Source organism: Theropithecus gelada, chromosome 4 (genome assembly GCF_003255815.1).
Source record: "Theropithecus gelada isolate Dixy chromosome 4, Tgel_1.0, whole genome shotgun sequence".
Lineage (NCBI taxonomy): Eukaryota > Metazoa > Chordata > Mammalia > Primates > Cercopithecidae > Theropithecus > Theropithecus gelada.
In genome coordinates this window covers 20,807,868-20,833,796 of record NC_037671.1, presented here as the reverse complement: position 1 = coordinate 20,833,796, position 25,929 = coordinate 20,807,868, and the positions used below count along the sequence as shown (strand labels likewise).

The window sequence follows — 25,929 nt, the reverse complement described above, 5'->3', positions numbered from 1 at the left end:
AAAAAAAAAAAAAAAAAAAAAAAAAAAAAAAAAAAAAAGAAATAGATAAGAGAGACGACTCATGTAGTTGTAAATTGAAAAACGCTTTTCATGAACTCATCTCTCAAAGAAGAAATTATGATGGAAATTAGGATGTGTTTACAACTAAATGAGAATAAAAATGGTACATAGATCAATGTTTGTGAGATGCAGTTAAAGTGGTACTTAGTTAGACATTATTAGCCCTAAATTCCCTATAATTCTGTATAAAGCAGAATACTAGACAGTAGAAAAAAATGAGAGAATGAGGGCTTCTATTAGGAAACTTATATCTCTTATATTAAAAAATAGAGTGAAAAAGAATTAGGTAAACATCTAGCTTAAAAAGTAAAGAAGGGCCGGGCGCGGTGGCTCAAGCCTGTAATCCCAGCACTTTGGGAGGCCGAGACGGGTGGATCACGAGGTCAGGAGATCGAGACCATCCTGGCTAACACGGTGAAACCCCGTCTCTACTAAAAAATACAAAAAAACTAGCCAGGCGAGGTGGCGGGTGCCTGTAGTCCCAGCTACTCGGGAGGCTGAGGCAGGAGAATGGCGGGAACCCGGGAGGCGGAGCTTGCAGTGAGCTGAGATCCGGCCACAGCACTCCAGCCTGGGCGACAGAGCGAGACTCCGTCTTAAAAAAAAAAAAAAAAAAAAAAAAGTAAAGAAGACCGGGCGCGGTGGCTCACGCTTGTAATCCCAGCACTTCGGGAGGCTAAGGTGGGCAGATCACCTGAGGTCGGGAGTTCGAGACCAGCCTGACCAACATGGAGAAACCCCATCTCTACTAAAAATACAAAATTAGCCAGGCATGGTGGCACCTGCCTGTAATTCCAGCTGCTCAGGAGGCTGAGGCAGGAGAATCACTTGAACCTGGGAGGCAGAGGTTGCGGTGAACCGAGATTGTGTCCTTGCACTCCAGCCTGGGCAACAAGAGCAAAACTCTGTCTCAAAAAAAAAATAAAGAAAAACTGCTTATGAAGTAATCTAAAAAAACAAGTTTTTTTCAACCTCAATCTGATCAAGACTTTAGATTTCTTTGGGAAGCCAAGGTGAGAGGATTGCTTGAGGCCAGGAATTTGAGACCAGCCTGGGCAACATAGCGAGACCTCATAACCTAATGTTATGCCAATAAATGTAAAAACTTAAATAAAGTGGAATGTCCTGTAAAAACTGAATCAAAAATAAATAGAAAACCTGAATACAGCTATCCCCAAAAAGAAGGACTATGCTGAAATAGTGACTATGACTATGCTTATTGATGAGAATTCACAGTATCAAAAAATTGGCATGTCCTTAAGCTAATCATTCTCAACAGAATTTTTTGTAAGATTTGATAAACTGATTCTAAAACCTGTATGGAAAAGCAGTCAAAATATACTCATACTTTATGTACAACCCCGAGATTTCATCCCTTAGATATATACTCTAGAGATTCTCATAAATATACAGGTTGTATTTAGAACTAAATGATACTAAAAATAGTACACATATCAATACTTGTCTAGACTATTGAATAAGACTATATGTAGTAAGATACCACTTATGTGAAGTATAAAATATGCAAAATAGAAATTTCACCATGGCGTACCGTGGCCAGGGCCAGAAAGTACAGAAGGTTATGGTGCAGCCCATCAACCTCATCTTCAGATACTTACAAAATAGATCGCGGATTCAGGTGTGGCTCTACGAGCAAGTGAATATGTGGATAGAAGGCTGTATCATTGGTTTTGATGAATATATGAACCTTAGATGATGCAGAAGAGATTCATTCTAAAACAAAGTCAAGAAAACAACTGGGTCGGATCATGCTGAAAGGAGATAATATTACTCTGCTACAAGGTGTCTCCAACTAGAAATGATCAATGAAGTGAGAAATTGTTGAGAAGAATACAGTTTGTTTTTAGATGTCCTTTGTCTAATATGAACATTTATTCATATTGTTTTGATTACCCTTGTGTTATACAAGATGGCAATAAATGCTGTGGGATTGTTTGTGTTAAAAAAATAAAAATAAATAAATAAATAAAAAATAAATAAAATATGCAAAATAATATTAACTATTGGTTATGAGTATATACACATACAATTATATAAAACTTGTATGGGAAAAATAAACCCCAAATTGAGAGTATTCACTACTCCTGGAGAGGGAAGAAAGAGGAGGGAAAGAATGAAGACTACAGGCTTCAACTGTGACATTCTTTTTCTTTATATATAAAAAAAAATTATATTAAATATATAAACCATATTGCTAAAACCATTCTTCTCTTATAGGTCTCTTCCAGCCGACCAGACCTTTCTGGCTTTGATGAAGATGATAAGGTATGCACCTATGGGCATGGCTGGGTTTTCAGCAGAATGTCAGTCTGGAAAGCTGTGGGATCTTGGTGTGTTTAAAATCTCTGGGCCTTACCTGGTTGATCCTGTCATTTAAAAAAAAAAAAGAAAGAAAGAAAAATCTCTGGGCTTCCCATCTTAATTGTAAGCAAATAACTCTCTCCACAACTCCATTCCCAGGTTCAAATACTTGATGTGGTATTGCTATGCACTTTTTTTTTTTTTTTTTTTTTTTTGAGACAGAGTTTCACTCTTGTTGCCCAGGCTGGAGTGCAATGGCACGATTTTGGCTCACTGTAACTTCCGCCTCCCTGGTTCAAGTGGTTCTCCTGCCTCAGCCTCCCAAGTAGCTGGGATTATAGTGGTTTGCCACCACACCTGGCTAATTTTGTATTTTTAGTAGAGATGGGGTTTCGCCATGTTGGCCAGGCTGGTCTCGAACTTCTGACGTCAGGTGATTGATGCGCCTTGGCCTCCCAAAGTGTTGGGATTACAGGCATGAGCCACCATGCCCAGCTAATTGCTACACACTTTCAGTATTACGTTGTTACTTACCATGATAAGTTCCATACCAGGACAGTACCACACATAATTGAATAAATATCTGTGTGTTTGTGGGTTTAACTCTAAATGATTGGAGAAGGTGTTACATCCACCATAGCATAATCAAAATTATTTCAAATGGATAAAACGAGATTTAAAATTAAGGACAGATTGCAACATTATCTTATTCAACAAATATTTCTTGAATGCATATTATATATGAGTTACTGTGCTAGAGACTAGATCCAAAAGGTATAAGCACAGATTTATGTCCTTAAGAAGTTTAAAATTTAGTCCTCAGAGGCAATCAACTTCTGAGAAGTTGAAATAAGATTAAGTAAGCTCGTATGATATGCCAGAGTTTTCTCTGTTTTGTATATCAATACTTTATGCCTATTTGAAACTTCTAAATCTCAAATATAGGTAGAGTAACCACACTGCCAAATTTGCCTTGGACAGTCCCAGCTGTGCCTGCTACCTAGGCAGAATTACTGATGGAACAGTTGTCCTCTGAGAGTGTTTCAATTTGGTCATTAAATTACCAAGTCACTCTGGATATATGCCACATTGCTCAAAGTGACTACCTTTGGGGAGGAAGGAAGATGAATGGGACCAAAAGATTACTCTACATTTGTAATAATTTTATTAAACCTTTGAGCAAATATAATAAAATATTAACGTTTACTCACTCTGGGTATACCTTGGGTATGACAGTATTTTTAACAATATTCAGCCCTTTTCTGTATATTTGACATATTTCATAATAAAAATAAGAGCATATACTGCCATTAAAAAAAATAGAAGAAACTCCAACCTGGGCTTTGTTTCTCATTTTAGAGTGACTCAATTACAGTTAACTCGTATTTTTACCTTGTAGGGTTGGCCAGAGAACCAGTTGGACATGTCTGACTACAGCTCCAGTTACCAAGATGTAGCATGTTATGGAACTTTACCCAGGGATTCTCCTCGAAGGAATAAAGAAGGCAGTGGTGAGATTATTTTGCAGTGATATTTCTTTGTAATTACTTAGAAAAAGCGTGAAAAAATGTCTTTCATTAATGGCATATAATAAGGTATGGAGCTGATATTCTAGTTAACTAAATGATTCAAAACTGTCTTACTGAATGGAACGTATCACGTTCACTTATTTATTTTTGTTTTGTATCCAACATATCACTCAAATAGGCTTTTTGTATATCACTTTAGAACTTCCAAATCATTTTTCATATATCATTTCCTGACTTTGAAGTCCAGTTTTGAGACACACACAAATCCTATTATTTTCTACCAGAAGAATATCCAGCTCTGTCATGTTTGTGTACTGAAAGGAATTTTTAAAAGAACATGACTTTGATTCATAAAGCAGTTTTCAAAAATGATACCCAAAATGAGTTTGATTCGTGGTAACATTATTACCTAAATTATGTAGTCTACCAGTGCCTTAATGGGAACTGTATTCTTTGGCCATATGTATCAGTTCTGTTACCTTATACCTTATATCAGTAGGTAAAATATAAGGTGTATTCGCCATAATACTAGCAAATTGGAAAGGGAGGAAAGAGGCCAAAGAGATAAGAAATGATACAAGCAAGAAAGAATTGTCCTCTCTTAGTCATATAGAGTAGGGTGGCCCAATGGGGGAAAAAAAAGAGGCTCGCAAGAAAATTTACACAGTATTAATTCATTGAGTACTTATTGAGCCTCTACTTTCTGTCTTAAAATATAATTATGGAAATAAGATACACAGAAAATAAGATGTTAAATGATAAGGTGCCAAAATGAACATGCAGATAATAAGGGCTGTGAGAATTCAGAGAAATGGAAAATCAGCATGAGCTGAAATTGGTCTGGTTAGTGGTGCTTAAGCTGGATCTTGAAAAGAGTGAAGAAATTTGGTATCTCACCTTGTTCACACACACTAGCACTTTAGTAACTCTTTGTGACTTCACAGATTTATCTCTATTCTTGCCTACATCTGTTCCATAGTTTTTTGGGTTTTTTTGTTTGTTTTTTTTTTTTTTGGTTTTTTGTTTTTGTTTTTAGACAGGGTCTCTCTCTCTCTTGCCCAGTCTGGAGTGCAGTGGCACCGCTATAACTCACTGCAGCCTCAACCCCTGGGGCTCAAGCGATCTTCTCGCCTCAGCCTCCTGAGTAGCAAGTCCAGCAGGTGCACGCCACCATGCCTGACTATCTGTTTATTTATTTTTTTACAGACTGGTCTCCCTATGTTGCACAGGGTGGGCGTACCTCTGTTTTAATGTTTAGCCAAATATTAGCCTATGAATTTCATTGTTCTCCTAGATATTCCCATGGCTGGGTCATTGCCTCATTTCCTATGTTTTGCTTAAAAAGTATTCAGTATCTGTAACCTCATAACTTCTCATCTTCCCCAGGTTGTACATCAGAGACTCCTCATGCCTTAACTGTCAGCCCTTTTAAAGCATTCTCTCCTCAGCCGCCAAAGTTTTTCAAGCCCCTGATGCCTGTAAAAGAGGAGCATAAGAGAAGGATAGCCCTTGAAGCACGGCCTCTTCTAAGCCAGGAGGTAAATGCTTGACTTGTCTGTACTATGCGGAATAGAGCAGAGTTGTGTCGCCTGTGAAGCAGCAGTGTGCATTAACAAGCTGAGTGCTGCACGTAGACATGCATGGTCATCGCTCCATGGATCCCGTTCTGGAATTCCTCTTTCTCAAGCATGCAGAGTCATGGTAGAATCTCTTGTTTGTTATTGCTGCTGTGGTTTTATTTCTTTGTGTTTATGGCTTTTCAAAGTATTTTTTTATGTTTCAAGTGAGAAAGATGTTTTCTAGGTGTTTTGAAAAGATTAAAGGCCTTTTTTAAAAGTATTTTTCTTTTTTGTCTTTTTGGGATTTCTAATTTTGTTTTTTATAGAGATAGGGTCTTGCTATGTTGCCCAGGCTGGTCTTAAACTCCTGGCCTCAAGTGATCCTTTTGCCCCAGTCTCCCAAGGCACTGGGATTACAGGCGTGAGCCATTGTACCTGGTCAAAAGGCTGTTTTTTTAAATAAGACTAATTATGCTTTTTGCCACAGAATCTGTTTATTCCTGTCATATTTCTCCAGTAGTTTAACTCTGGCCTGCAGAATTGGCTGCTGCATTACTCACATGTAATAAGAGTGTTAGCACTGCTTTTCTAACTTGCATGTACTTAATATGTATTTTGGCCGTTGTCGTCTTTGTGTGTGATGCATCTGTGTGTCTTAACCTTTGCAGAGCATGCCTCCACCTCAGGCACATAACCCTGGCTGCATTGTACCCTCAGGAAGCAATGGCAGCAGCATGCCAGTAGAACACAATAGCAAACGTGAGAAGAAGATTGTAAGTTCCGGAACCATTTCTGTCATATTGCCTGGTGGTGGGTTTAAGGCCCTTTCACAGACAATCATCCAAGTGCTAGAAAAAATTAAGTCTTTGTCTTAAAGAAAATAAAAGGTCTTTGTCTTAAAGAAAATAAAAAGGTCTTTGTCTTAAAGAAAATAAAAATGTGACCATTGGTAATGATATTTTGCATGGATGTGGCCATGACCTACAGTTTTATTTTATTTATTTATTTTTTGCTTAAGTTTGTTTAGAAAAAGGGAGAAAGGCACTTTTATTGCTTCTGCTGTTTATAAAAAGTGTAACAAAGAGATCTCTTTAACTAATACCGAAATCTTTCTAATGTGCCTATACATATTGCCCAGATTCTGAAGTTAATCTACCTAGAGGAATTGCACTTACTGGGAGTAAGTAATCATGCATTTAGCTGTGGATATGTTTGGAAGCTTTTTTATGTTGCCTGATGCTATTGCCAAGATAATTCTGTAGTTAGAGCTGCACTAAAGTCTATCATAATCACCCTTCATCATCTCACTGTCTAGGGTAGCCTTTGTTAATTAGCTGGCAAAATATATTCCAATACCTTGGTGCCAGCCTTGCATTCAGGATGGCTTATGTATATTTTGCCACAAGTAGGTTGAAACTACCTGCAAAACCTCATTCCTTAGCACTTGGTTTTAAAATTATAAATTTGAGATATAGTTTAAAAAACACTGCATACCTGGCACCTTAGGTTATAAATTATACCTCAATTTACAAAAAAAAATAAAATAAAAAAATAAACCTGTTTATTCTCAAGCCTGGAAAGAATTATCTCATTTTTTTTTGTCTCAGCTTTCACCCTCCTGTGGCTTCCTAGGCTTTGAAAAAGTAAAACCACCTCAGGGAGACAGGAGACTGCTTGATGTTTATGTCACATCTGATCGTCTCTATTGGGAAGAGTGTAGAGAGTCTCATTTCCCAGTGACACCCTGTCACACCCATTCCCAAGGCTCATTAATGTGAGATCCTTTAACAGTTCCTAACGCACACTGTGTGAGAACTAACTCACTGCAGCTGAATCCGGATGTGCAGTTGGCCACCCACCTGCATGCTTGGGGTGCGGGTGGATCTTCAGAAACAACCTTCTCATTCCTAACGTGAAGAAAGAAGAAAAGCACCATTTTCCCTCCATTTCTTCATCTCTCTTCCCCTCCTCTGCCTTTGGTTTCTCCCTGTCCCTCTATCCCAATGCCCCGTCCTAGTTCTTCATGGAGAAGAGTCTGCACATTAATAGCTGCTCCTTCATCTCTCCAAATCTTACTGAGCTGTTCCCTCACTTACCTGACCACCCCCTGCTCAATTAATAAGGGCTGCATTGTGGGCTAAAAAGGCCAAATGACTAGTTTGTTCCCCTGCCAATTCTCTGGCTCTGTGTCTGATTGGATCTGGTTATTGGCATGCCGCTTACCCCTGTGGTGCACAGCCACTCCATTTAAACCTATTGCAACAATACATTTTGGTACAACACCATCAAGAGACTGCTGAATGACCCTTCTGGACTGTTCAGCAGATAGTTTCACAGTTCACAGAGCTAGGTTCATGTTTTCTTCAATTTCCCTTTGATATTTTAAAATAAAGCCCATCTCGGGGCTTTCAGCTAGCAGAGGGAAGGATGAAACCAGATTCCCTTGACCCAGGAAGTCTCGAGCAGCAGTTAGACTCTATGACTGAATGCACCGTGGAGTACAGTAAGGAGGATTTGATGGTGTTATTGTTCTTGCTGGAGTCTTACTTGAAAAAGCTGTCTCGACTCTCCATAGGAAACTGGCTTGCTGAGCACCCTGCACCCAAGAGGCATTTGGGCTCTTTAACTCATTCCAGATAGCAGTTTTTCAGGGTGTTTTGGTAGAGTTTAAGTGCATTGTTCGTTTGACCTGAGGTTCTTGTTTCTCCTTGGGAAACGTTAATTTTATTTTTTCTCTTATAAATGGGTTTAAACTGTTTTCTTCCTTTGTGACTAATTCACGTTCTTTTCTCTTCCACTCTTTCACAGTCAGAGTGACTCAGTTCACACTGATGAAGAGAGTTTGAAATCATTCTTGAGAAGGACAGTATCAAGACATTGTTCCTGTTATTGTTTAACCCACCTAATTACCATAGTAACTTAGATGTACTTCATGTCTCATATGACTAAGACAGAAGCAACAATATGCTTTTGGAGTCTTTTTAAGTCATAAAGCATAGAGAATGGCAGAAAGTCAATGATTTTTTCCCAGTATCCACACGACCCTTCTATTAGGTCTTGCCTAGATAGCATGTGGTTTATTCCTCTCGTTTACAGAAGAAGAAACAAAGGGTTATAATTGTTCAGCAACTTCCTTAAGGTCTCACAGTTTATGAGAGCATAAGACCAAAGAGCCCCATTCCTCAGCATAATTGAGGGGACTCCAGTGACTCCAGGTGCTTCCAAAAATAGTGCAGTTCCAGTATGCCCTGCAGCTGCTCTTCAAAGCGCTCACTCCTCAGTACCATGGACAGAAGTACTGGAGCCCTTGGCTGGTACAGTTCTGCAAACAGAGACCTCTGGTGAACAGCACGACATGATTATAATAGGAGTGGAAATTGCATTAATCAAGGAAACTCCTTACAAAGAGTCACTGCTTTAATGTGGATTTCAATCCCTTTTTAAAATCAAGGTGTTTTCTCTATAGGTAAATATCAGCTGCATAAGTTAAATTGCAAAACTCAAATGAAGACTGTAGATATAGAGAAGCTTGAGAACTTGACTCCATGTACCACTTTAGATAGGCTTTTAATTATCTTTGTCCTTAAGACATTGTAGGAAGGTGCTTAGTTTATTCTTAAGATATAATGAGAAATGATGTTTCTGGTATAAAAAGTCTAAACCAAACTCCCTCAAAATACAAGTTCAAGCCAATTAAATCCTCCCTTAATTGGCAATAACTCTTTCAATCTCCTTTTAAGTATTGGAAAATGTTTAATCTCTACTAAGTTTTCCTTTTTCTGGAAGAAGCTGTCCCTACTGTTTTAGTCTTTCCCTCTGGGCTTTATGGGTTATTTTCCCCACTGTGAACTGCTCCCTATTTGAACTTCATCTCTTGGGGCTTTGTAGATTCTTAGTTTTATTAATATCATTCTAATCCTTTAGGAATAATTTATTATCTTTGATAAATTTACAACTATTTCCACTCAATAAATTCATGATTACATATTTCATTCAGCAAAATTGTATTTTAGGATAACAGGCCTTTCCTTGGTCTCAAGAAGAAATAACTTCAAGCGTATAAAGGACTCCAGATTACTAATTCTCATTTTTAAATTTGATTTTCCTTGCAGTAAATAACTTTTTAGTAATTAATTATAGTAAATAGTAATTTAGTAATTAATTGCATCAGGTATGCTTGGACTTGGAGAATTGTGTTTCTTTGCCAGCTTAAATCAAAAGGAAATAGAAGAGATACAAACACTTGAAATTTAATTTTGTGCCAGGTGCAGTGGCTCACACCTGTAATCCCAGCACTTTGGAAGGCCAAGGCAGGCAGATCGCCTGAGGTCAGGAGTTCGAGACCAGCCTGGCCAACATGGTGAAATTCGTCTCTACTAAAAATACAAACTTAGCCAGGCGTGGTGGCAGGCACCTGTAATCCCAGCTACTCGGGAGGCTGAGGCAGGAGAATCTAGAAAATATAGGCAAGGCTACTGGTTCACACAATTCTGTTTAATCTTTGTTCTTTCACCAACATTCTCCCCAACCCTAGGAAAGAATGTTCCACCCCACTTTTTTGATAATGCTACTTAATTTAGAATGCAGATAAAGATAAGATGGGAAGAGATTAGTGTTGCCAAAAATTTTGTTTTGCCAGTTTCAAGAACTTTATCACTGATATTTGATAGTCATCTTTGATTAACAGCTAAGGAATTAAGATCGCCAATTCCTTTACACATTTATTTTCAGTCACATTTTTACAACTAAGTTATAAAAACTAAATTATTTTAAAAGCTGAGAAGCATTTAAAAGAGTATTAAACTTTTTTTTGAGGTATGTAGAATCTTGAGATGCAAAAGAAAATATTACTACTTATCTAAACAGATGAAATTTATGTTCATTTGTGAACACATATATGCCACGCCTTGAAGATATCGCCCTCCCCCCACACACCTTGATTAAAATGCAAATTTATGGGCCAGATACAGTGGCTCACACTTGTAATCCCAGCTACTCGGGAGGCAGAGATTGGAGGACTGCTTGAGCCCAGGAGTTTGAGGCCGCAGTGAGCTACAGTTGCATCACTGCACACTAACCTGAGTGACAGAGTGGGACCCCTGTCTGTAAATAAATAAATAAAAATAAATAAATCCTAGCCGGGCACTGTGGCTCACGCCTATAATCCCAGCACTTTGGGAGGCTGAGGCAGGTGGATCACCTGAGGTTGGGAGTTCGAGACCAGCCTGACCAACATGGAGAAACCTCGTCTCTACTAAAAATACAAAATTAGCCTAGCATGGTGGTGCATGCCTGTAATCACAGCTACTCAGGAGGCTGAGGCAGGACAATCACTTGAACCTGGGAGGTGGAGGTTGCAGTGAGCCGAGATCACGCCATTGCACTCCAGCCTGGGCAACAAGAGTGAAACTCCATCTCTAAATAAATAAATAAATAAATAAGTAAATCTTAAAAATAAAATAGGTACATTAACAAAATGCAAACGTAATGAGTAAGGTTGATGTTTTGGTTCCAGGTCTTTACCTGCACCTAGTAGTTATAATTGTACAGATGCTTTAAACTGGATGACCAATGAAAGAAAGCTAACTGTTTTTGAGGTGTCTAAGTTTACCTGTGAATGAACTTTTTATCCATCCATGCAGAGTCCAGGATTGTTCTAAGAGCAAGGACGCAAAGTTGTAATTCTCTGGGGAGGGACCATGCCTTCTTTTGCTCACCATTGCTAATCCCAAGTCCTTAGGACAATGGCTGCCATGTAGTGGATGTTCAGTGTGTATTTGTTGAATGAAAGACACATTTCAAAAGCAATATTTGTGATTTCATTAGGTGCTTCGGAGATTAATTAGAAATGGCTAGAGAGTTTATCAGTTACTTTATTTGGACTTAAAATGCCCACATTTTTTCTACCAAATATAAAAGAGTCATTCATTTGAAGAGAGACTGGGGAATTGGTGACACCCACTTTTGCATGTATTTACCAATTTTTATGAACAGGGTTTGAAAACTGTTTTACAAAGGAGATTTTCATTTAAACTTTACTATGCCTTTTTCACCTTCTAGCCAAACCCTCTACTCATACTTCTCAAAGATCCTAGAAGACGGTAGTTGTCAGATTGTTAGTATTTTATAGCCTTACAATATTTAGCATAATATAAGAATGACTGTTGAAATTGTGTTTTTTGCCCTTTTGCAGTTGGGTTCTTTGTTTTACTCCCTTTTCCCCCGTAAAATAGCTGAGAAACTTTTTACAAATTACCTTAACTACCTGCACTTTGCTTCCCAAGGTGAAGATTCTAAAGACAAATGGAGCGGCTCTTCTCTGCTTCTGCCTGTTTCTCTGCTCATTTAATGAGAAAGAGAAAACATCACAACTAAAAACTAATTTTGAATAACTAATAAAATGTCCACTGCATTTCAGTTCCATTTTTTCTCTTAAACCAGGGAAGGAATGATTTCTAACTGGCACTGAGTGAGCCTTTAAGAACTAAATCCCATTCATATTAGATGGTAAGGGGGTTATACTCACAGGTCTCTGAGAATACTGATATACCTATGTCTGCAATAGGTGACAAGATCTGGCCAAATTTGGAAAGACAAAAAGAAAACACTGAACACCATGTGAATGTGAATGCCTTTAACAACCAAGTATTTAAAACTTATCTCAACAGTACAGTTGCTACAAGGAGCTAATGACTGACTTTTGCTTCACTTCTATAGGACTCTGAGGAGGAAGAAAATGAGCTGGAAGCTATTAATAGGAAGCTAATAAGTTCACAGCCTTATGTACCTGTGGAGTTTGCTGACTTCAGTGTTTACAATGCCAGCTTGGAGAACAGGGAATGGTTTTCCTCTAAAGTAGATCTGTCAAACTCACGGGTCTTGGAGAAAGAAGTGTCCCGTAGCCCTACCACCAGCAGTATTACCAGTGGCTACTTTTCCCACAGTGCCTCCAATGCCACCCTGTCTGACATGGTGGTCCCTTCTAGTGACAGCTCAGACCAGCTGGCCATTCAGACAAAGGATGCAGACTCCACCGAGCACTCCACACCATCGCTTGTGCATGATTTCAGGCCATCCTCAAACAAAGAGTTGACAGAAGTCGAAAAAGGCTTGGTAAAGGACAAGATAATTATGGTGCCACTCAAGGAAAACAGTGCCTTAGTCAAAGGGAGCCCATCATCCCAGAGCATCCCTGAGAAAAACTCCAAATCACTGTGCAGGACTGGCTCATGTTCAGAACTAGATGGCTCAGTTCAGAACTGCCCCAGCAAAATTAGCCAGCCAGCCAGGGGATTCTGCCCCAGGGAGGTGACGGTAGAACACACCACCAGCATCCTTGAAGACCATTCTTTCACAGAATTTATGGGAGTGTCAGAGGGAAAAGATTTTGATGGTTTGACAGATTCTTCTGCTGGAGAGCTTTCCAGTAGGAGGAACCTACCAAATAAAACAGGCAGCAAGACTGTCTCCGATGGGCTCCACCACCCCAGCCAGCTGCATTCCAAGTTAGAGAATGACCAGGTAATAATTCCAGAGGCAGCCCTTTGGGTTATGTGCTGTCGATGAGTATGTCTAACTGTATGCCAACCCCAGAGGCCCTTCACCACAGCAACTTGGTAGGAAAGATTCATCCAGATGTTTCTGACAGCAAAGATGAGCCCACAAAGAAGCAGGCTCACTTCCTGCACAGCTGTCTCTGTCAGAGAGCAAGTCTGTTTTGGGAACTAGAATGCAACTGTGAAATTATAGGACCAGTGGATTTTCTTTACCTGGTATATGGGTTGGTATTGAATTAAGTGTTAAGATGGATAAGGATCAATCTCATATTCGTTCCCTGAGATGTTTAGTTACCAGCTTTCCCAAAGTATTCTGGTAGCATCTACCATATTTCATCAGATCTGTGATTCCTTTGATTGTTATATGATCCATTATTTTTTGTATCATTAAGAAAAAATACTGCCAGGTAAACTTTATCATATCAACAGTTGTAAGACATCCCAATTTCAGAGATGGTAAAATGTGGAAAGAAAAACATATATATCGTAGAATTGGAAAAAGACAGTCGTTTGGTGCCCATAGGTGAAAAGTGCTTTGGGGTGGTATAGGCAAATTCCACCAGCAGTTGAAGTTTGGACTTTGGAAGTAACTCAGGTTAGTTTATAATATTGGTTAATTTTCTCTTTTTTTTTTTTGAGATGGAGTATCGCTTTCACTCTGTCACCCAGGCTGCAGTGCAGTGACACAATCTTGGCTCCTTGCAACCTCCACCTCCCTGGCTCAAGTAATCCTCCTGCCTCAGCCTCCTATGTAGCTGGGACTACAGGCACGTGCCAGCACACCTGGCTAATTTTTTTGTATTTTCACCATGTTGGCCAGGCTGGTCTCAAACTTCTGACGTCAGGTGATCCATCTGCCTTGGCCTCCCAAAGTGCTGGGATTACAGGCGTGAGCCACTGTGCCTGATCAATATTGGTTAATTTTCATATGAGAACAAAATGAGCTTTTGCCACTATTCCTAAGGAAAATCACAAATTACATAAATAAGAGATATCCTGCTTCTGAGTATTCTGCTCTGAAGTGCCACCATTGATTCGCCTTCACATTCATTTGTTTGGTCCCCCAACTGTAAAAGGTATGGGAGAGTCATGGTTTAGCAAAATAAAGAACTGACAGAGCTAGAAAGAGGCTTGGTAAAAGTAAGATAATCATGGTGCTACTCTATCCCTTTGTTTTGCTGAGCAAGTTATTCCATTGATGTGGCTTTTTGTCCCAACGCTTTTGCCCCTGCTTTCCATACCAGCCCTTAAAATTTCAGTGTATGGTCATTTATACAGCATACTCATTACTGAACTGCCAAAACCTAAACAGTCATCTCTGACAAGAAGAAAGAGACTTCCTTTCCTGACATAAGAATAATAATGGTCACTCACCACTGTTCTTGCAAGCAATACATGCATTTGTTTAGGTCTTCAACTTTCTTTACCTGGACTAAAGCAGAAGCTGCACGGCTGGTATACATCAGCTTGTCAACCCTTGTTTGTCAGGAAGGCCAGTGTCAAAGACTCTTTAATTCTTTAGTGTAAGATTAGGTTTGCTTCGGCCGGGCACAGTGGCTCACGCCTGTAATCCCAGCACTTTGAGAGGCCAAGACGGGCGAATCATGAGGTCAGGAGATCGAGACCATCCTGGCCAACACGACGAAACCCCATCTCTACTACAAATACAAAAAATTAGCCGGGCGTGGTGGTGGGCATCTGTAGTCCCAGCTACTCAGGAGACTGAAGCAGGAGAATGGTGTGAACCCAGGAGGTGGAGCTTGCAGTGAGCCAAGATCACACCACTGTACTCCAGCCTGGGCGAAAGTGCAAGACTCCATCTCAAAAAAAAAAAAAAGATTAGGTTTGCTTCTCAAACCTAAAGGTGCTACAAACTCTAGGGGCAAGGAGGGTGTGGCAGGCCTCTTAAAAATTCATATTCATGGCCGGGCATGGTGGCGTATGCCTGTAATCCCAGCATTTTGGAAGGATGAGGCGGATGGATTGCCAGAGGTCAGGAGTTCGAGACCAGCCTGGCTAAATGGCGAAACCCCATCTCTACTAAAAATACAAAAATTAGCCAGGCATGGTGGCACACGCTTGTAGTCCCAGCTACTCGGGAGGCTGAGGCAGGAGAATCACTTGAACCCGGGAGGCAGAGGTTGCAGTGAGCCAAGATCGCACCACTGCACTCCAGCCTGGACAATAGCGCAAGACTCCGTCTCAAAAAAAAAAAATTCAAATTCACCTGGGCTTGGTGACTTGCACCTGTAGTTCCAGCTATTCTGGAGGCTAAGGCGGGAAGATCACTGGAGCCCAAGAGCTCAAGACCAGTCTGGACAACAGAGCGAGATCCTATCTCTGTTTAAATAATTTTAAAAATTAAAATTAAAAAAAAAATTCAAATTCCCAGGAGTCACTGCCCTCCAGCCCTAAGATTTTGCTTTATACAGTGTGCAATAGGGGAAATAAGGTATTCACAAAACCTTCCTTCCTCCCCATCCCCTTGTGCCCCCATAGAGTAATAGGAGACGGGGTATCTGAGGGCCATACTGTGGGAAGCACTGCCCATGGAAGAGGGAGGAGGAGCAACAACCCCCTTTTTGTTTTCATTGCCTAGATTATTTAGAACCCAACAGGAGAAGATAAGGATTGGAAAGTTTCCAGAATAATGCGTTCCTCCCAGAGATCATGGTTTAAAGTGAAGTTTACAAATGTTATATCAAGATGATGGGATTATAGAGATTTTTCTCCTTTAAAGAGTTTTTAGCCGAGCGCAGTGGCTCACGCCTGTAATCCCAGCACTTTTGGAGGCTGAGGCGGGTGGATCACCTGAGGTTGCAAGTTTGAGACCAGCCTGACCAACATGGAGAAACTCTGTCTCTACTGAAAACACAAAATTAGCCGGAAGTGGTAGCACATGCCTATAAACCCAGCTACTCAGAAGGCTGAGGCAGGAGAATCTCTCAAACCTGGGAGGCGGAAGTTGCAGTGAGCCGAGATCGCGCCATCGCACTCCAGCCTGGGCAACAAGAGCAAAACTCTATCTCAAAAAAAAAAAAAAAATTTTTTTGGAGCCGGGCACAGTGGCCTGTAGTCCTAACACGTTGGGAGTCCACGACAGGAGAATTGCATGAGCCCAGGAGTTTGACACCATCCTGGGCAACATAGCAAGACCCTGTCTCTACAAAAATTTAAGATTTTTTGATTTATAATGTTTTTACTACATTGGTTTTAATAAGTTGTTTTGACAGTTTAAAATTTTTTCTGAGAGGCCGGGTGTGGTGGCTCACACCTGTAATCCCAGTACTTTGGGAGGCTGAGGCAGGAGAATGGCGTCAACCCGGGAGGTGGAGCTTGCGGTGAGCTGAGATCGCACCACTGCACTCCAGCCTGGGTGACAGAGCGAGATGCCGTCTCAAAAAAAGAAAAAAAAATTTCTGAGAACCATAGTTTGACTTTTGTTCAAACCCCTGATATGACTTAGACTGCACATCCAGAAGTTACTATTTTTTTTTTTTTTTAACTTTTACTTTGGGTGTTACTGTCATTACTTTTCCTAGAAACATCACCTCGGGGCTTCTACAGTGTGAATTCCAGCACTGGATTCCATAATAAAACCAATCCTGTGGGTCCCTTTAGGAAGAGCCCCTTGTGGTGGTTGTGGACTGGGCTGAGAGTGGGTGCTGTGGGTGAGGTGGGCAGATGGGGATGAGAAGCATCAACTCACCAGCCTCTGCATTCCAGGGAGGCACGACCTCACGGTGAGAGCCGCAAGCACCCCTTCCTCAGGCCACAGCTTGGCGTCTTTGTTCACCTGGTTACCTTGGGCAAGAACCAGCCCCATCTTTAAAACGCGCTGCCGCCTGGCTGGACCTCAGACCAGAAGCTGGAGAATCTACGCCGTGCACTTCCTGGGCCACCTCCTTTCCCCTCCCCAGCGGGAGAAGCGGCACTTTGTCACTTGGGTGAATCAACAGCCTCTGCTTTTTCCAGAAAGCAAGAGAACTGAAAATCCCGGATTAACTAAGTGACAGTATTTTTGTTTGCACTTACTACACACCTCCACTGTATAGAAACCTCTGCAGATTCCAAGAGACTTTATTCTTGTACAATTTTAATCAGTTCTTACTGTAGAATCTGGAGTCAATGCTCTAATCTGTTTTTTATAAATAATATATATTATGTATATGAAATGTGTATCTATAGTATGTCTGGAGACAGACAAGGCTGCACACTAAAATGCAGATAAAGGTGATTTGTAGAAAATCATAAGGTACTGGACTTTGTTACAAAGCAACTTGGGCGATCTCTTATAACATGAGCAGATGAAAAATATTTTATTGCCTAAGAATGAGCTTGCAAATCCCTCTTTGCAGAAAAGGTTATAGAATGCTGTTCTTTATAACCAAAGAACTTACATAAGACAACATTTTTGCTGTCCACTCTTTCGTATGAACATGTATGTTTGACTGCAAGTTTGGTGCCATAATTCCCTTGGCTACCAAGCCATGTGCTGCCGTTCTCTGTCCTTTGTTTCATAAGCACACTGAGAAATCTCACAGCTATATTCTTTGGTCTTCCACCTGCCCCACCACCTGCTGACTTGACATTGTATTATAACTGTTGACAGTGACTGGGGCTCTGACTCCGTAGTTGCCTGGACCGTGGCTCAGCCCAGCTGGGCAGGTGGAATGAAAAGAGCAGTATTACTGTAAGAAAACACAAGGACAGCCAGGAGTTGTGGTGGGGTGGGTGGGGTGGGAGGTGTTGATTTTTGTGTGTTTTTGTGTGTGTGGTTTTGTTTTGGATTGGTAGGTTTCACTGTGGTGTGGTTTTGCTGTTGTTATTTTGCTTGATTCTGGAAAATGCTGAGGAGACAGACTGAGCTATGAAGTGCAACGGTTCACACTTTACCATGTTTGCAGGAGATGATCGAATACAGATGACCCTGCTGTCATGTCTTCATTTGTAAAATTCTCCTACGAATGGTGACATTGAAGGATTATGTGTATGGAAATTTTTACAAAAGTCCTTTCTGTACCTACTCTGTAGATGCCTGTATAATCGGTCTGGATGTACAGCTATAAATGTGTTGTGAGAGCAAGAGAGAGAGAATGCGTACACAACCTGCTGTACCTTTTTTCTTTTAAGTTCTTCGAGTTGGTAAATGAGTAAGATATTGGAAACCTTAATGAAAAGCTGCTGTTCATGATTTGTGTGTATAGTGAGCTGACTGTAGTATTTTACTATTGTCTGTTAAAAAAAGAAAAACTGTAATTTATATCCCCTTTCAACTTTATTGTGTTTAATTGGTACAGATTTCTGTGTGTGTGTGTGTGTGTGTTTTAGAATACAAACCATGTAATTCAGATTTTAAAACATCAATTGTTTGTCTTTAATAACCCTGCCTTTAGTTTCACATCTAACTTACCATATTTCTATGTGTGCATGTCTCTGTAGTGTTAAACAATAATAATATCAGCTAGCATTTATTAGGGGTCAACTGTGTATTAGGCACTGTTCTAAACATTTGATATTCATTATCTCATTTAATCCTCACAGCAACAGACCCATAGGTACTGTGGACATTAAGTGTTTGACAGGTGGAAAACTGAGGCAGAGAAGTTACTGATGGAGCTGTAGCAAAGCCAGGATGCAGGCCACACTTTGCTTGTCAGTCTCTGTGTTCAGCCTGGTGACATGTCATGGACGGACAGGCCTCTTGAAAACTGGGCACCTTCACAGGACAGAAGGGTGTGGTGAGTGTCACAGTTCCAGACAGACCAATCCCATCGTGGTGGAGGGGGGCTATCTGGAGCAGGTAGGACATGGTATGTTACACCTGTTAACGATGCTTAAATCTTTACAGCAAGCAGCAGTGCCCTGCCACCTGTGAAATAGTGGCTAAAAGTAGCTTATCATAAAAATCTTATCTAAAAACAGAATTATTACAGAATCTTTTCAGAAAAATCTCAGCAGGCCGGGTGCGGTGGCTCACGCTTCTAATCCCGGCACTTTGGGAGGCCGAGGTGGGCGGATCACGAGGTCAGGAGATCGAGACCATCCTGGCTAACACGGTGAAACCCCCTCTCTACTAAAAATACAAAAAATTAGCCGGTCATGGTGGCAGGGGCCTGTAGTCCCAGCTACTCGGGAGGCTGAGGCAGGAGAATGGCGTAAACCCGGGAGGCGGAGCTTGCAGTGAGCCGAGATCGCGCCACAGCACTCCAGCCTGGGCGACAGAGCGAGACTCCGCTCAAAAAAAAAAAAAAAAGAAGAAAAATCTCAGCTGTTCAAAATACCCTTTCTGAAGTTACAAAGAATTAGATCTAGCCTGTTCTGGACAGAAGGGTGCCCTGTAGAGACTTCCCTGGGAAAGGAGAGAAGGGACCCAAAAAAAATCCCAAAACTTACTTGAATTTTAGAGAATGGGTTTGGAAAGAGGAAAGCAGCTATTTAATAGTTAAATAAAAGATAACAACTAAACGTATAGTTCAAGAGAAAATGAACAAATATCATTCGCCTTGCTAGTGTGAGACCAGTGGTATTCAGGTCAGTGACATTGTCATCTGTCATTATGACTAGAACAAACTGGGTTTAGGACATTTTATTGGCTAGTTAGAGGCATGGGTTTAACGATTATTTCCAAGATACAGTAGTACCAGTGTCAGCACATTTGTTGATAGTTTTTTGGACACACATTTTATCATAACAGAAATACAACCTTGTGTTTCTATGGCACCGACTTACGGGGAGAATAGCTGTTTATAAAAAGACCTTTGGGACTATGGCTCGAACTGTCCTCTAGCACAGGAGTAGGAGTCGTGGGGACCAGCTGCAGGGTCCTCATTGTGTCCTCCTGGGGAGAGGAAAGGGTCATTTGGAGCTGCCAGTTTCCCTTCCTGGGGGCCTCTGGCGGTTTGGTGAGAAATGGAAAGAATTTGCTCAAAGGGAAACCAGAAAAGAAGCAACTCCTTACCTAAAAAGTTCATTTTGCCTCGGTTGTGAGTTCTTTCATTAAGGAAGATAAACTCTGGCCAGGCGCGGTGGCTCACGTCTGTAATCCCAGAACTTTGGGAGGCCAAGGCGGGTGGATCTCCTGAGGTCAGGAGTTCAAGACCCACCTGGCCAACATGGTGAAATCCTGTCTCTACTAAAAATACAAAAATTACTCGGGCATGGTAGCACATGCCTATAGTTCCAGCTACTATATACTCAGCTACTATATACTCAGGAGGCTGAGGCAGAAGTATCATTCAAAGCCGGGAGGTAGAGGTTGCAGTGAGCCGAGATCACACCACTGCACTCCAGCCTAGGCGACAGAGTAAGACTCCGTCTCAAAAAAAAAAAAGAAAAAAAATATATATATGCCACATGATTCAAAACTAAAGAATGTAGAGCCTGAAAAAACCCAACAGTTGGGAGTAGCTTCCTTGGGAATAATGTCCTTTGCTAGACCAGCTTTTGTAGGCACTATGTTCTTTTTTTTTTTTTTTTTTTTTTGAGATAGTCTCACTCTGTCACCCAAGCTGGAGTGCAGTGGCGCAATCTCAGCTCACTGTAAACTCTGCCCCCTGGATTCAAGTGATTCTCCTGCCTCAGCCTCCCGAGTAGCTGGGATTACAGGCGCCTGCCACCACACCCAGCTAATTTTTGTATTTTCAGTAGAGACAGGGAATCCACCCGCTTTGGCCTCTCAAAGTGTTGGGATTACAGGCATGAGCCACCATGCCTGGCTGACACTACGTTCTTTAAGGAACAAGGCTATGATCCATTTAAAGATTTGTACCATCTAATAGAATACAAAGGAAATCATTGCTAGGTGACCGTGAAGATTCTTTGATGTTTTTTCAAAAAGACAAAAATAAGGTCTGGTTAGAGAATGAAAAATATCTACATCTCAGAACAACTCTAGTTAATCTAAAAAGCTCCCTACGATTGCCAGCCTATTTGTAGTCTCTTAATACATCCACTACCCTTTCAGCCAGTACATGAGAAAATGTTTTTGGTTCCGCAGGATGTAGAATTTAAGATTTTTTTTAATTTTTAAAAATTTTTTTTGGAATCTATCACAATTATATTTCAGACGCAGACACTGTGGTATTTCCGTGTTTGTGGTATTTACTGTGCAGTTTGTCATTAACAACTTGCATGGAGTAGGGCGCCATAGAATTTGCCTTAGTGTTTCAGTTCAAATAGAGATCCTAATTCAAATGTCATAATTCAAATTTAAACACAGTATGCTTGTTGTAGAATTTATGAGGTTTGGTGATGTTTCCTTTTTTATTAAAATTTTTGCAGGGATAATATATTGTGACAGTCTTTGCAGCTACAGAGAACAGGACAGGCCATCAGGGTATCTGACTGAAAACCTAAGCAAGAGAAGTGAGACAAACCATCTCATCTGTATCCTCCCACTAACAGGCTGTGTCATTTTGGATTTCTGAGGTCTGTGTCCTTCTACGTAAAGTGAGGAAATGAAACGAGCAGCGGTTCTCAAAGGGTGGTTGAGGAGGGGCGGTCCTCAAGAGACTTTCACGGATAGTCAAGGTCAAAGCCATTTTTATATTACTAATACATCATTTGTCTTTTTCACTCTATTTCTTTCATGAGTGTGGAGAGGAGTTTTCCAGAGGCTACCTCACGTGTGATATTGTAACAGACTGAATGCAAAGCAGCTTTGGGAATCCAGCTTTCATCTATTAAGTCAGACATTAGAGAGATTTACAAAATGTAAAATAATGCCACTCTTCTCACTAAAAAAAAATTTAAAAAGCTTTAGGGTTAGGTAAGGACAAGATACTGTGTTCTACTAAATTATGCTGCCCCAGCCAATAATTATTTTTTAAATTATAATATTTTAGAAGCTTTAGAATAATGTTGAAAAAAAAGCTAATTACGTGACTATGCTTTATTATAAAGTAATGCTTTCTGGTCATGTAATTAAAAAGTATTGAAAGAAAATGTAACTGAGGCCTGCAATCCCAGCACTTTGGGAGGCCCAGGTGGGGAAATCACCTGAGGTCAGGAGCTCGAGACCAGCCTGACCAACATAGTGAAACCCCGTCTTACTGAAGATACAATGGTGGCACAGCCCTGTAGTCCCAGCTATTTGGGAGGCTGAGGCAGGACAATCGCTTGAACCAAGGAGGCAGAGGTTGCAGTGAGCTGAGATCGCGCCATTGCACTCCAGCCTGGGCGACAGAGCGAGACTCCGTCTCAAGAAATAAACATTAAAAATATAAAAATTTGCTGGGCATGGTGGCAGGCACCTGTAATCCCAGCTACTTGAGAGGCTGAGGCAGGAGAATCGCTTGTACCCGGGAGGTGGAGGTTGCAGTGAGCCGAGACTATGCCATTGCACTCCAGCCTGGGTGATGAAGCAAGACTTCATCTCAAAAAAAAAAAATGTAATTGAGTAAGAGTTCTTGCTCTCCTTTTCTGCTCCAAGAGCTAAAAAGAAAAAGTATGCGTGTGTGTGTGTGTGTGTGTATAAATAGGAAAAATATATAAAGATGTCAGCTAGAGTTAGTTATCAGTTACCCGAAAGCTCAACTGGGACTGGGAGAATCCACTTTTAGAGTGGATCCACTTCCTCGCTCTGTAGACCCCTCCATACTGCTTGAATGTCCCCACAATGTGGCAGTTGGCATCCCCAGAGCAAGTGGTCCAAGACAGCAAGCAGAAGCCACAGTGCCTCTTTTATGACGTGGTCTCAAGTCACACTTCACTTCCACCATAATCCATTCATGAGCAGTGAGATACTAAGTCCAGCCCCGACTGAACAGGAGGGGAACTGGGCTCTTCATTTTGTGAAGAAGACTGTCAAAGGATTTGTAGACATATTTTAAAACCACCGTAACTATTATGAAGTTACATACCTGAAGCCATGGGGCAAAGCAAAGCTAACTGAAACCTCTCAGTGAATTGGGAATCCAACTCCTTTATTCATAAAGAGCAGAGTCAAAAGGAAAGGCACATCCCATGGAAGACAAAGGAGATATTAATAAAGAAAAAAGTCAAAATACTAGGATTATCTGAATGTGTGACTTATAGTCAGTAATCAAACTGTACTACTATTCCTGGTGGAGGCAAGTGCACTCCGTCACCCAGGCTGCAGTGCAGTGGTGTGATCAGGCTCACTGCAGCCTCAGCCTCCTGGACTTTGATCCTCCTGCCTCAGCCTCTTTAGCAGCTAGAACCACAGGCACGGGCCACCACAACCAGCTAATTTTCTCATTTTTTGTAGAGACGTAGTCTTGCCATTTCAGGACCTCTTGAGCTGTCAGGAGTCTCTGGCTTTGAAATCCTGAGCTCAAAGAGATCCTCCCGCCCTGGCCTCCCAAAATGCTGGGATTACAGGCATGAGCCACCACATTCGGCCCACCTCTATTTTTAGTTGGGTTGTTCTCATTTGATGCTTTGCAGATCCGCTTCATTAGAGACACAAGCATACCAATATATTTTATGGCTTTGGTCAAAGTAGGAAATTCAGACACATCTTTACTTACTAAGGCATATGATATTAACAATTAGATTTAGGAAGAAAACTGCCAAAAAAAGGAGTTTATGAAGATAGGCTTTTTTTTTGCTGAAGATATTGAAAGATCAGATTTTTTACTAAGATGTGTTACACATCCAAATGTTTCAGAATAAGCAAGGGTTCAAAGCTCTTGAAGCTCGTAAAATGAAACTTTAAAGCTGGCTAACTGGAAAAAGAAACATAAAGGGATTTATGAAGTTTAAAAGTTTTCTTTAAAAAATAAAACTTTTTAATGAAACTTAAACGTTTTCTTTAAAAAATAATTTTTTTTTTTTTTTTTTTTTTTTTGAGATGGAGTCTCGCTCTGTCACCCAGGCTGGAGTGCAGTGGCGCGATCTCGGCTCACTGCAAGCTCCGCCTCCCGGGTTCACACCATTCTCCTGCCTCAGCCTCCTGAGTAGCTGGGACTACAGGCGCCCGCCACTAAGCCCAGCTAGTTTTTTTGTATTTTTAGTAGAGAGGGGGTTTCACCGTGTTAGCCAGGATGGTCTCGATCTCCTGACCTCATGATCCGCCCGCCTCGGGCTCCCAAAGTGCTGGGATTACAGGCGTGAGCCACCACACCGGCCGGTTAAAAAATAAATTTTAAAAAATTTAATGAAACTTAGAAGTTTTCTCTTAAAAAATAAAAAGGATTTAAAAGAGAATAGTTTTAAAAGGAAAATAAGCTAACAAAAAATAAAATGTAAAAATAAACGAACTATCAAAAACTGGTACAGATATGTAGAAAAGTATTCCTGATCAGCTTCTTCCTGTTTAAGCTCTTGCAGGTAAATATTCAATATGAACTCAGCCTCAGAGTTCCTTTTCTCTTGAAGTCTGTCCCCTGAGCCCCATGCTTCTAAGGATGGGTCTGGAAGGTTCCTTTTTTTATCCTATTGGCCAGGGTAGCACCTGTAATCTGTTGTCTTCTGCTAGTTTCTGCTGACCCTGGTTGAGGAGTAGTTTTCTCATCTAATTGTTGGTCATAGATTTCTGTCCTGGCCTCACTCACCACTGATGTCAATAATGGTCTGTCCTCCAGGAAACTTTCTGCAGGACAATTGCCTGGCAAACTCTGCTCAAAGCTTTTCCCGCTGGTCTTGCACTGGTACTTATGAGGCTTAGCTGCCCTTGCCCCTGGCTCCAGCTCTGGGCTGTCTGGCACACAGCCCCTGCCATGGCATCCCTGTGCCATACCTGTGCTGTGGTGAACCTGGACAGTCATAGTGACTCTTAATTTTCAGCATTCTTGGCCAGGCACGGTGGCTCATGCCCAGCACTTTGGGAGGCTGAAGTGGGCAGATCACCTGAGGCCAGGAGTTCAAGACCAGCCTGGCCAACATGGTGGAACCCCGTCTCCACAAAAAATACAAAAAAAATTAGCCAAGCATGATGGTAGGTACCTGTAATTCCAGCTACTTGGGAGGCTGAGGCAGGAGAATCGTTTGAACCCGGGAGGCGGAGGTTGCAGTAAGCCAAGATCGCACTATTGCACTCCAGCCTGAGTGACAAGACCACGACTCTATCTCAAAAAAATTTCAGCTTTCTTCTTGCATTACTCATGGGTTCTTTCAGGAACTCATCCATGCCTCAAAGAGGACCAACTGAATGTTTTTTGGAGCCTATCTATCTATTCCTTCCATTCTATTCAAGCAAGGCTGGGAGGGTGCCAATAGAAAGCAGCAAAGCACCAGCCGATGCTCTCTCAATTTCTCTCTCAAACTATCTGAGCCTCAAAAAGTGTAGCTCATACCCAACTCCTCACCTCAGCCCCAGGTGTAGAGCACTGGGTGTCCTCTTATGGACTAAGATGCATCCTCCCCCCAGTCTCAACCTCCTGATTCCCTCTGCCTCACTTTTCTCTTCCCCGTCCCTGATTTCTCGTTTCTCCTTCCCTTCTTGTCTCAGAGGAACTACCCTTAGATCACAGAGCCTACACTCTGGCATAACAAAGTACTGACTTCAAAGCTTTTTTTTTCTTCGTAATAGAGATAAGGTCTCGCTATGTTCCTCAGGCTGGTCTTGAACTCCTGGGCTCCAGCAGTATTCCTGCCACAGCCTCACAAAGTGCTGGAATCACAAGTGTCACCATGCCTAGCCCTTTTTTTTTTTTTTTTTTTTCCTAAGAGATGAAGTCTCAGGCCGAGCGCGGTGCCTTACGCCTATAATCCCAGCACTTTGGAGGCCCAGGTGGGTAGATCACTTGAGGTCAGGAGTTCGAGGCCAGCCTGGCCAACATAGTGAAACCCCATCAATACTAAAAACACAAAAATTAGCCGAATGGGGTGGCACGTACCTATAATCCCAGCTACTTGGGAGGCTGAGGTGAGAAAATCACTTGAAGCCGGGAGGCAGAAGTTGCGGTGAACCAAGATGGTGCCACTGCACTCCAGTCT

General features: G+C 41.3%; 1 protein-coding gene and 1 pseudogene across 5 annotated transcripts in view; both read left to right on the top strand.

The window, feature by feature from the left end:
* Window positions 1-18,449, top strand: part of KIF13A (kinesin family member 13A) — a 233,685-nt gene extending 215,236 nt beyond the window's left edge. For 2 of the 5 annotated variants that reach the window (XM_025383019.1, XM_025383018.1), the window contains 4 exons: window positions 2,299-2,346; window positions 3,782-3,887; window positions 5,298-5,449; window positions 12,188-13,454. In XM_025383019.1, the coding sequence (XP_025238804.1) occupies window positions 2,299-2,346; window positions 3,782-3,887; window positions 5,298-5,449; window positions 12,188-13,036 (1,155 nt within the window). In that variant the 3' untranslated portion in view covers window positions 13,037-13,454. Of the gene's footprint in view, window positions 1-2,298; window positions 2,347-3,781; window positions 3,888-5,297; window positions 5,450-6,138; window positions 6,244-12,187; window positions 13,455-16,752 lie in introns of those variants that run through there. The other 3 variants (XM_025383017.1, XM_025383020.1, XM_025383016.1) reach the window with 3 other exon arrangements.
* LOC112622946 lies at window positions 1,604-2,019 on the top strand (annotated as a pseudogene).
* Window positions 18,450-25,929: the final 7,480 nt, after the last annotated feature.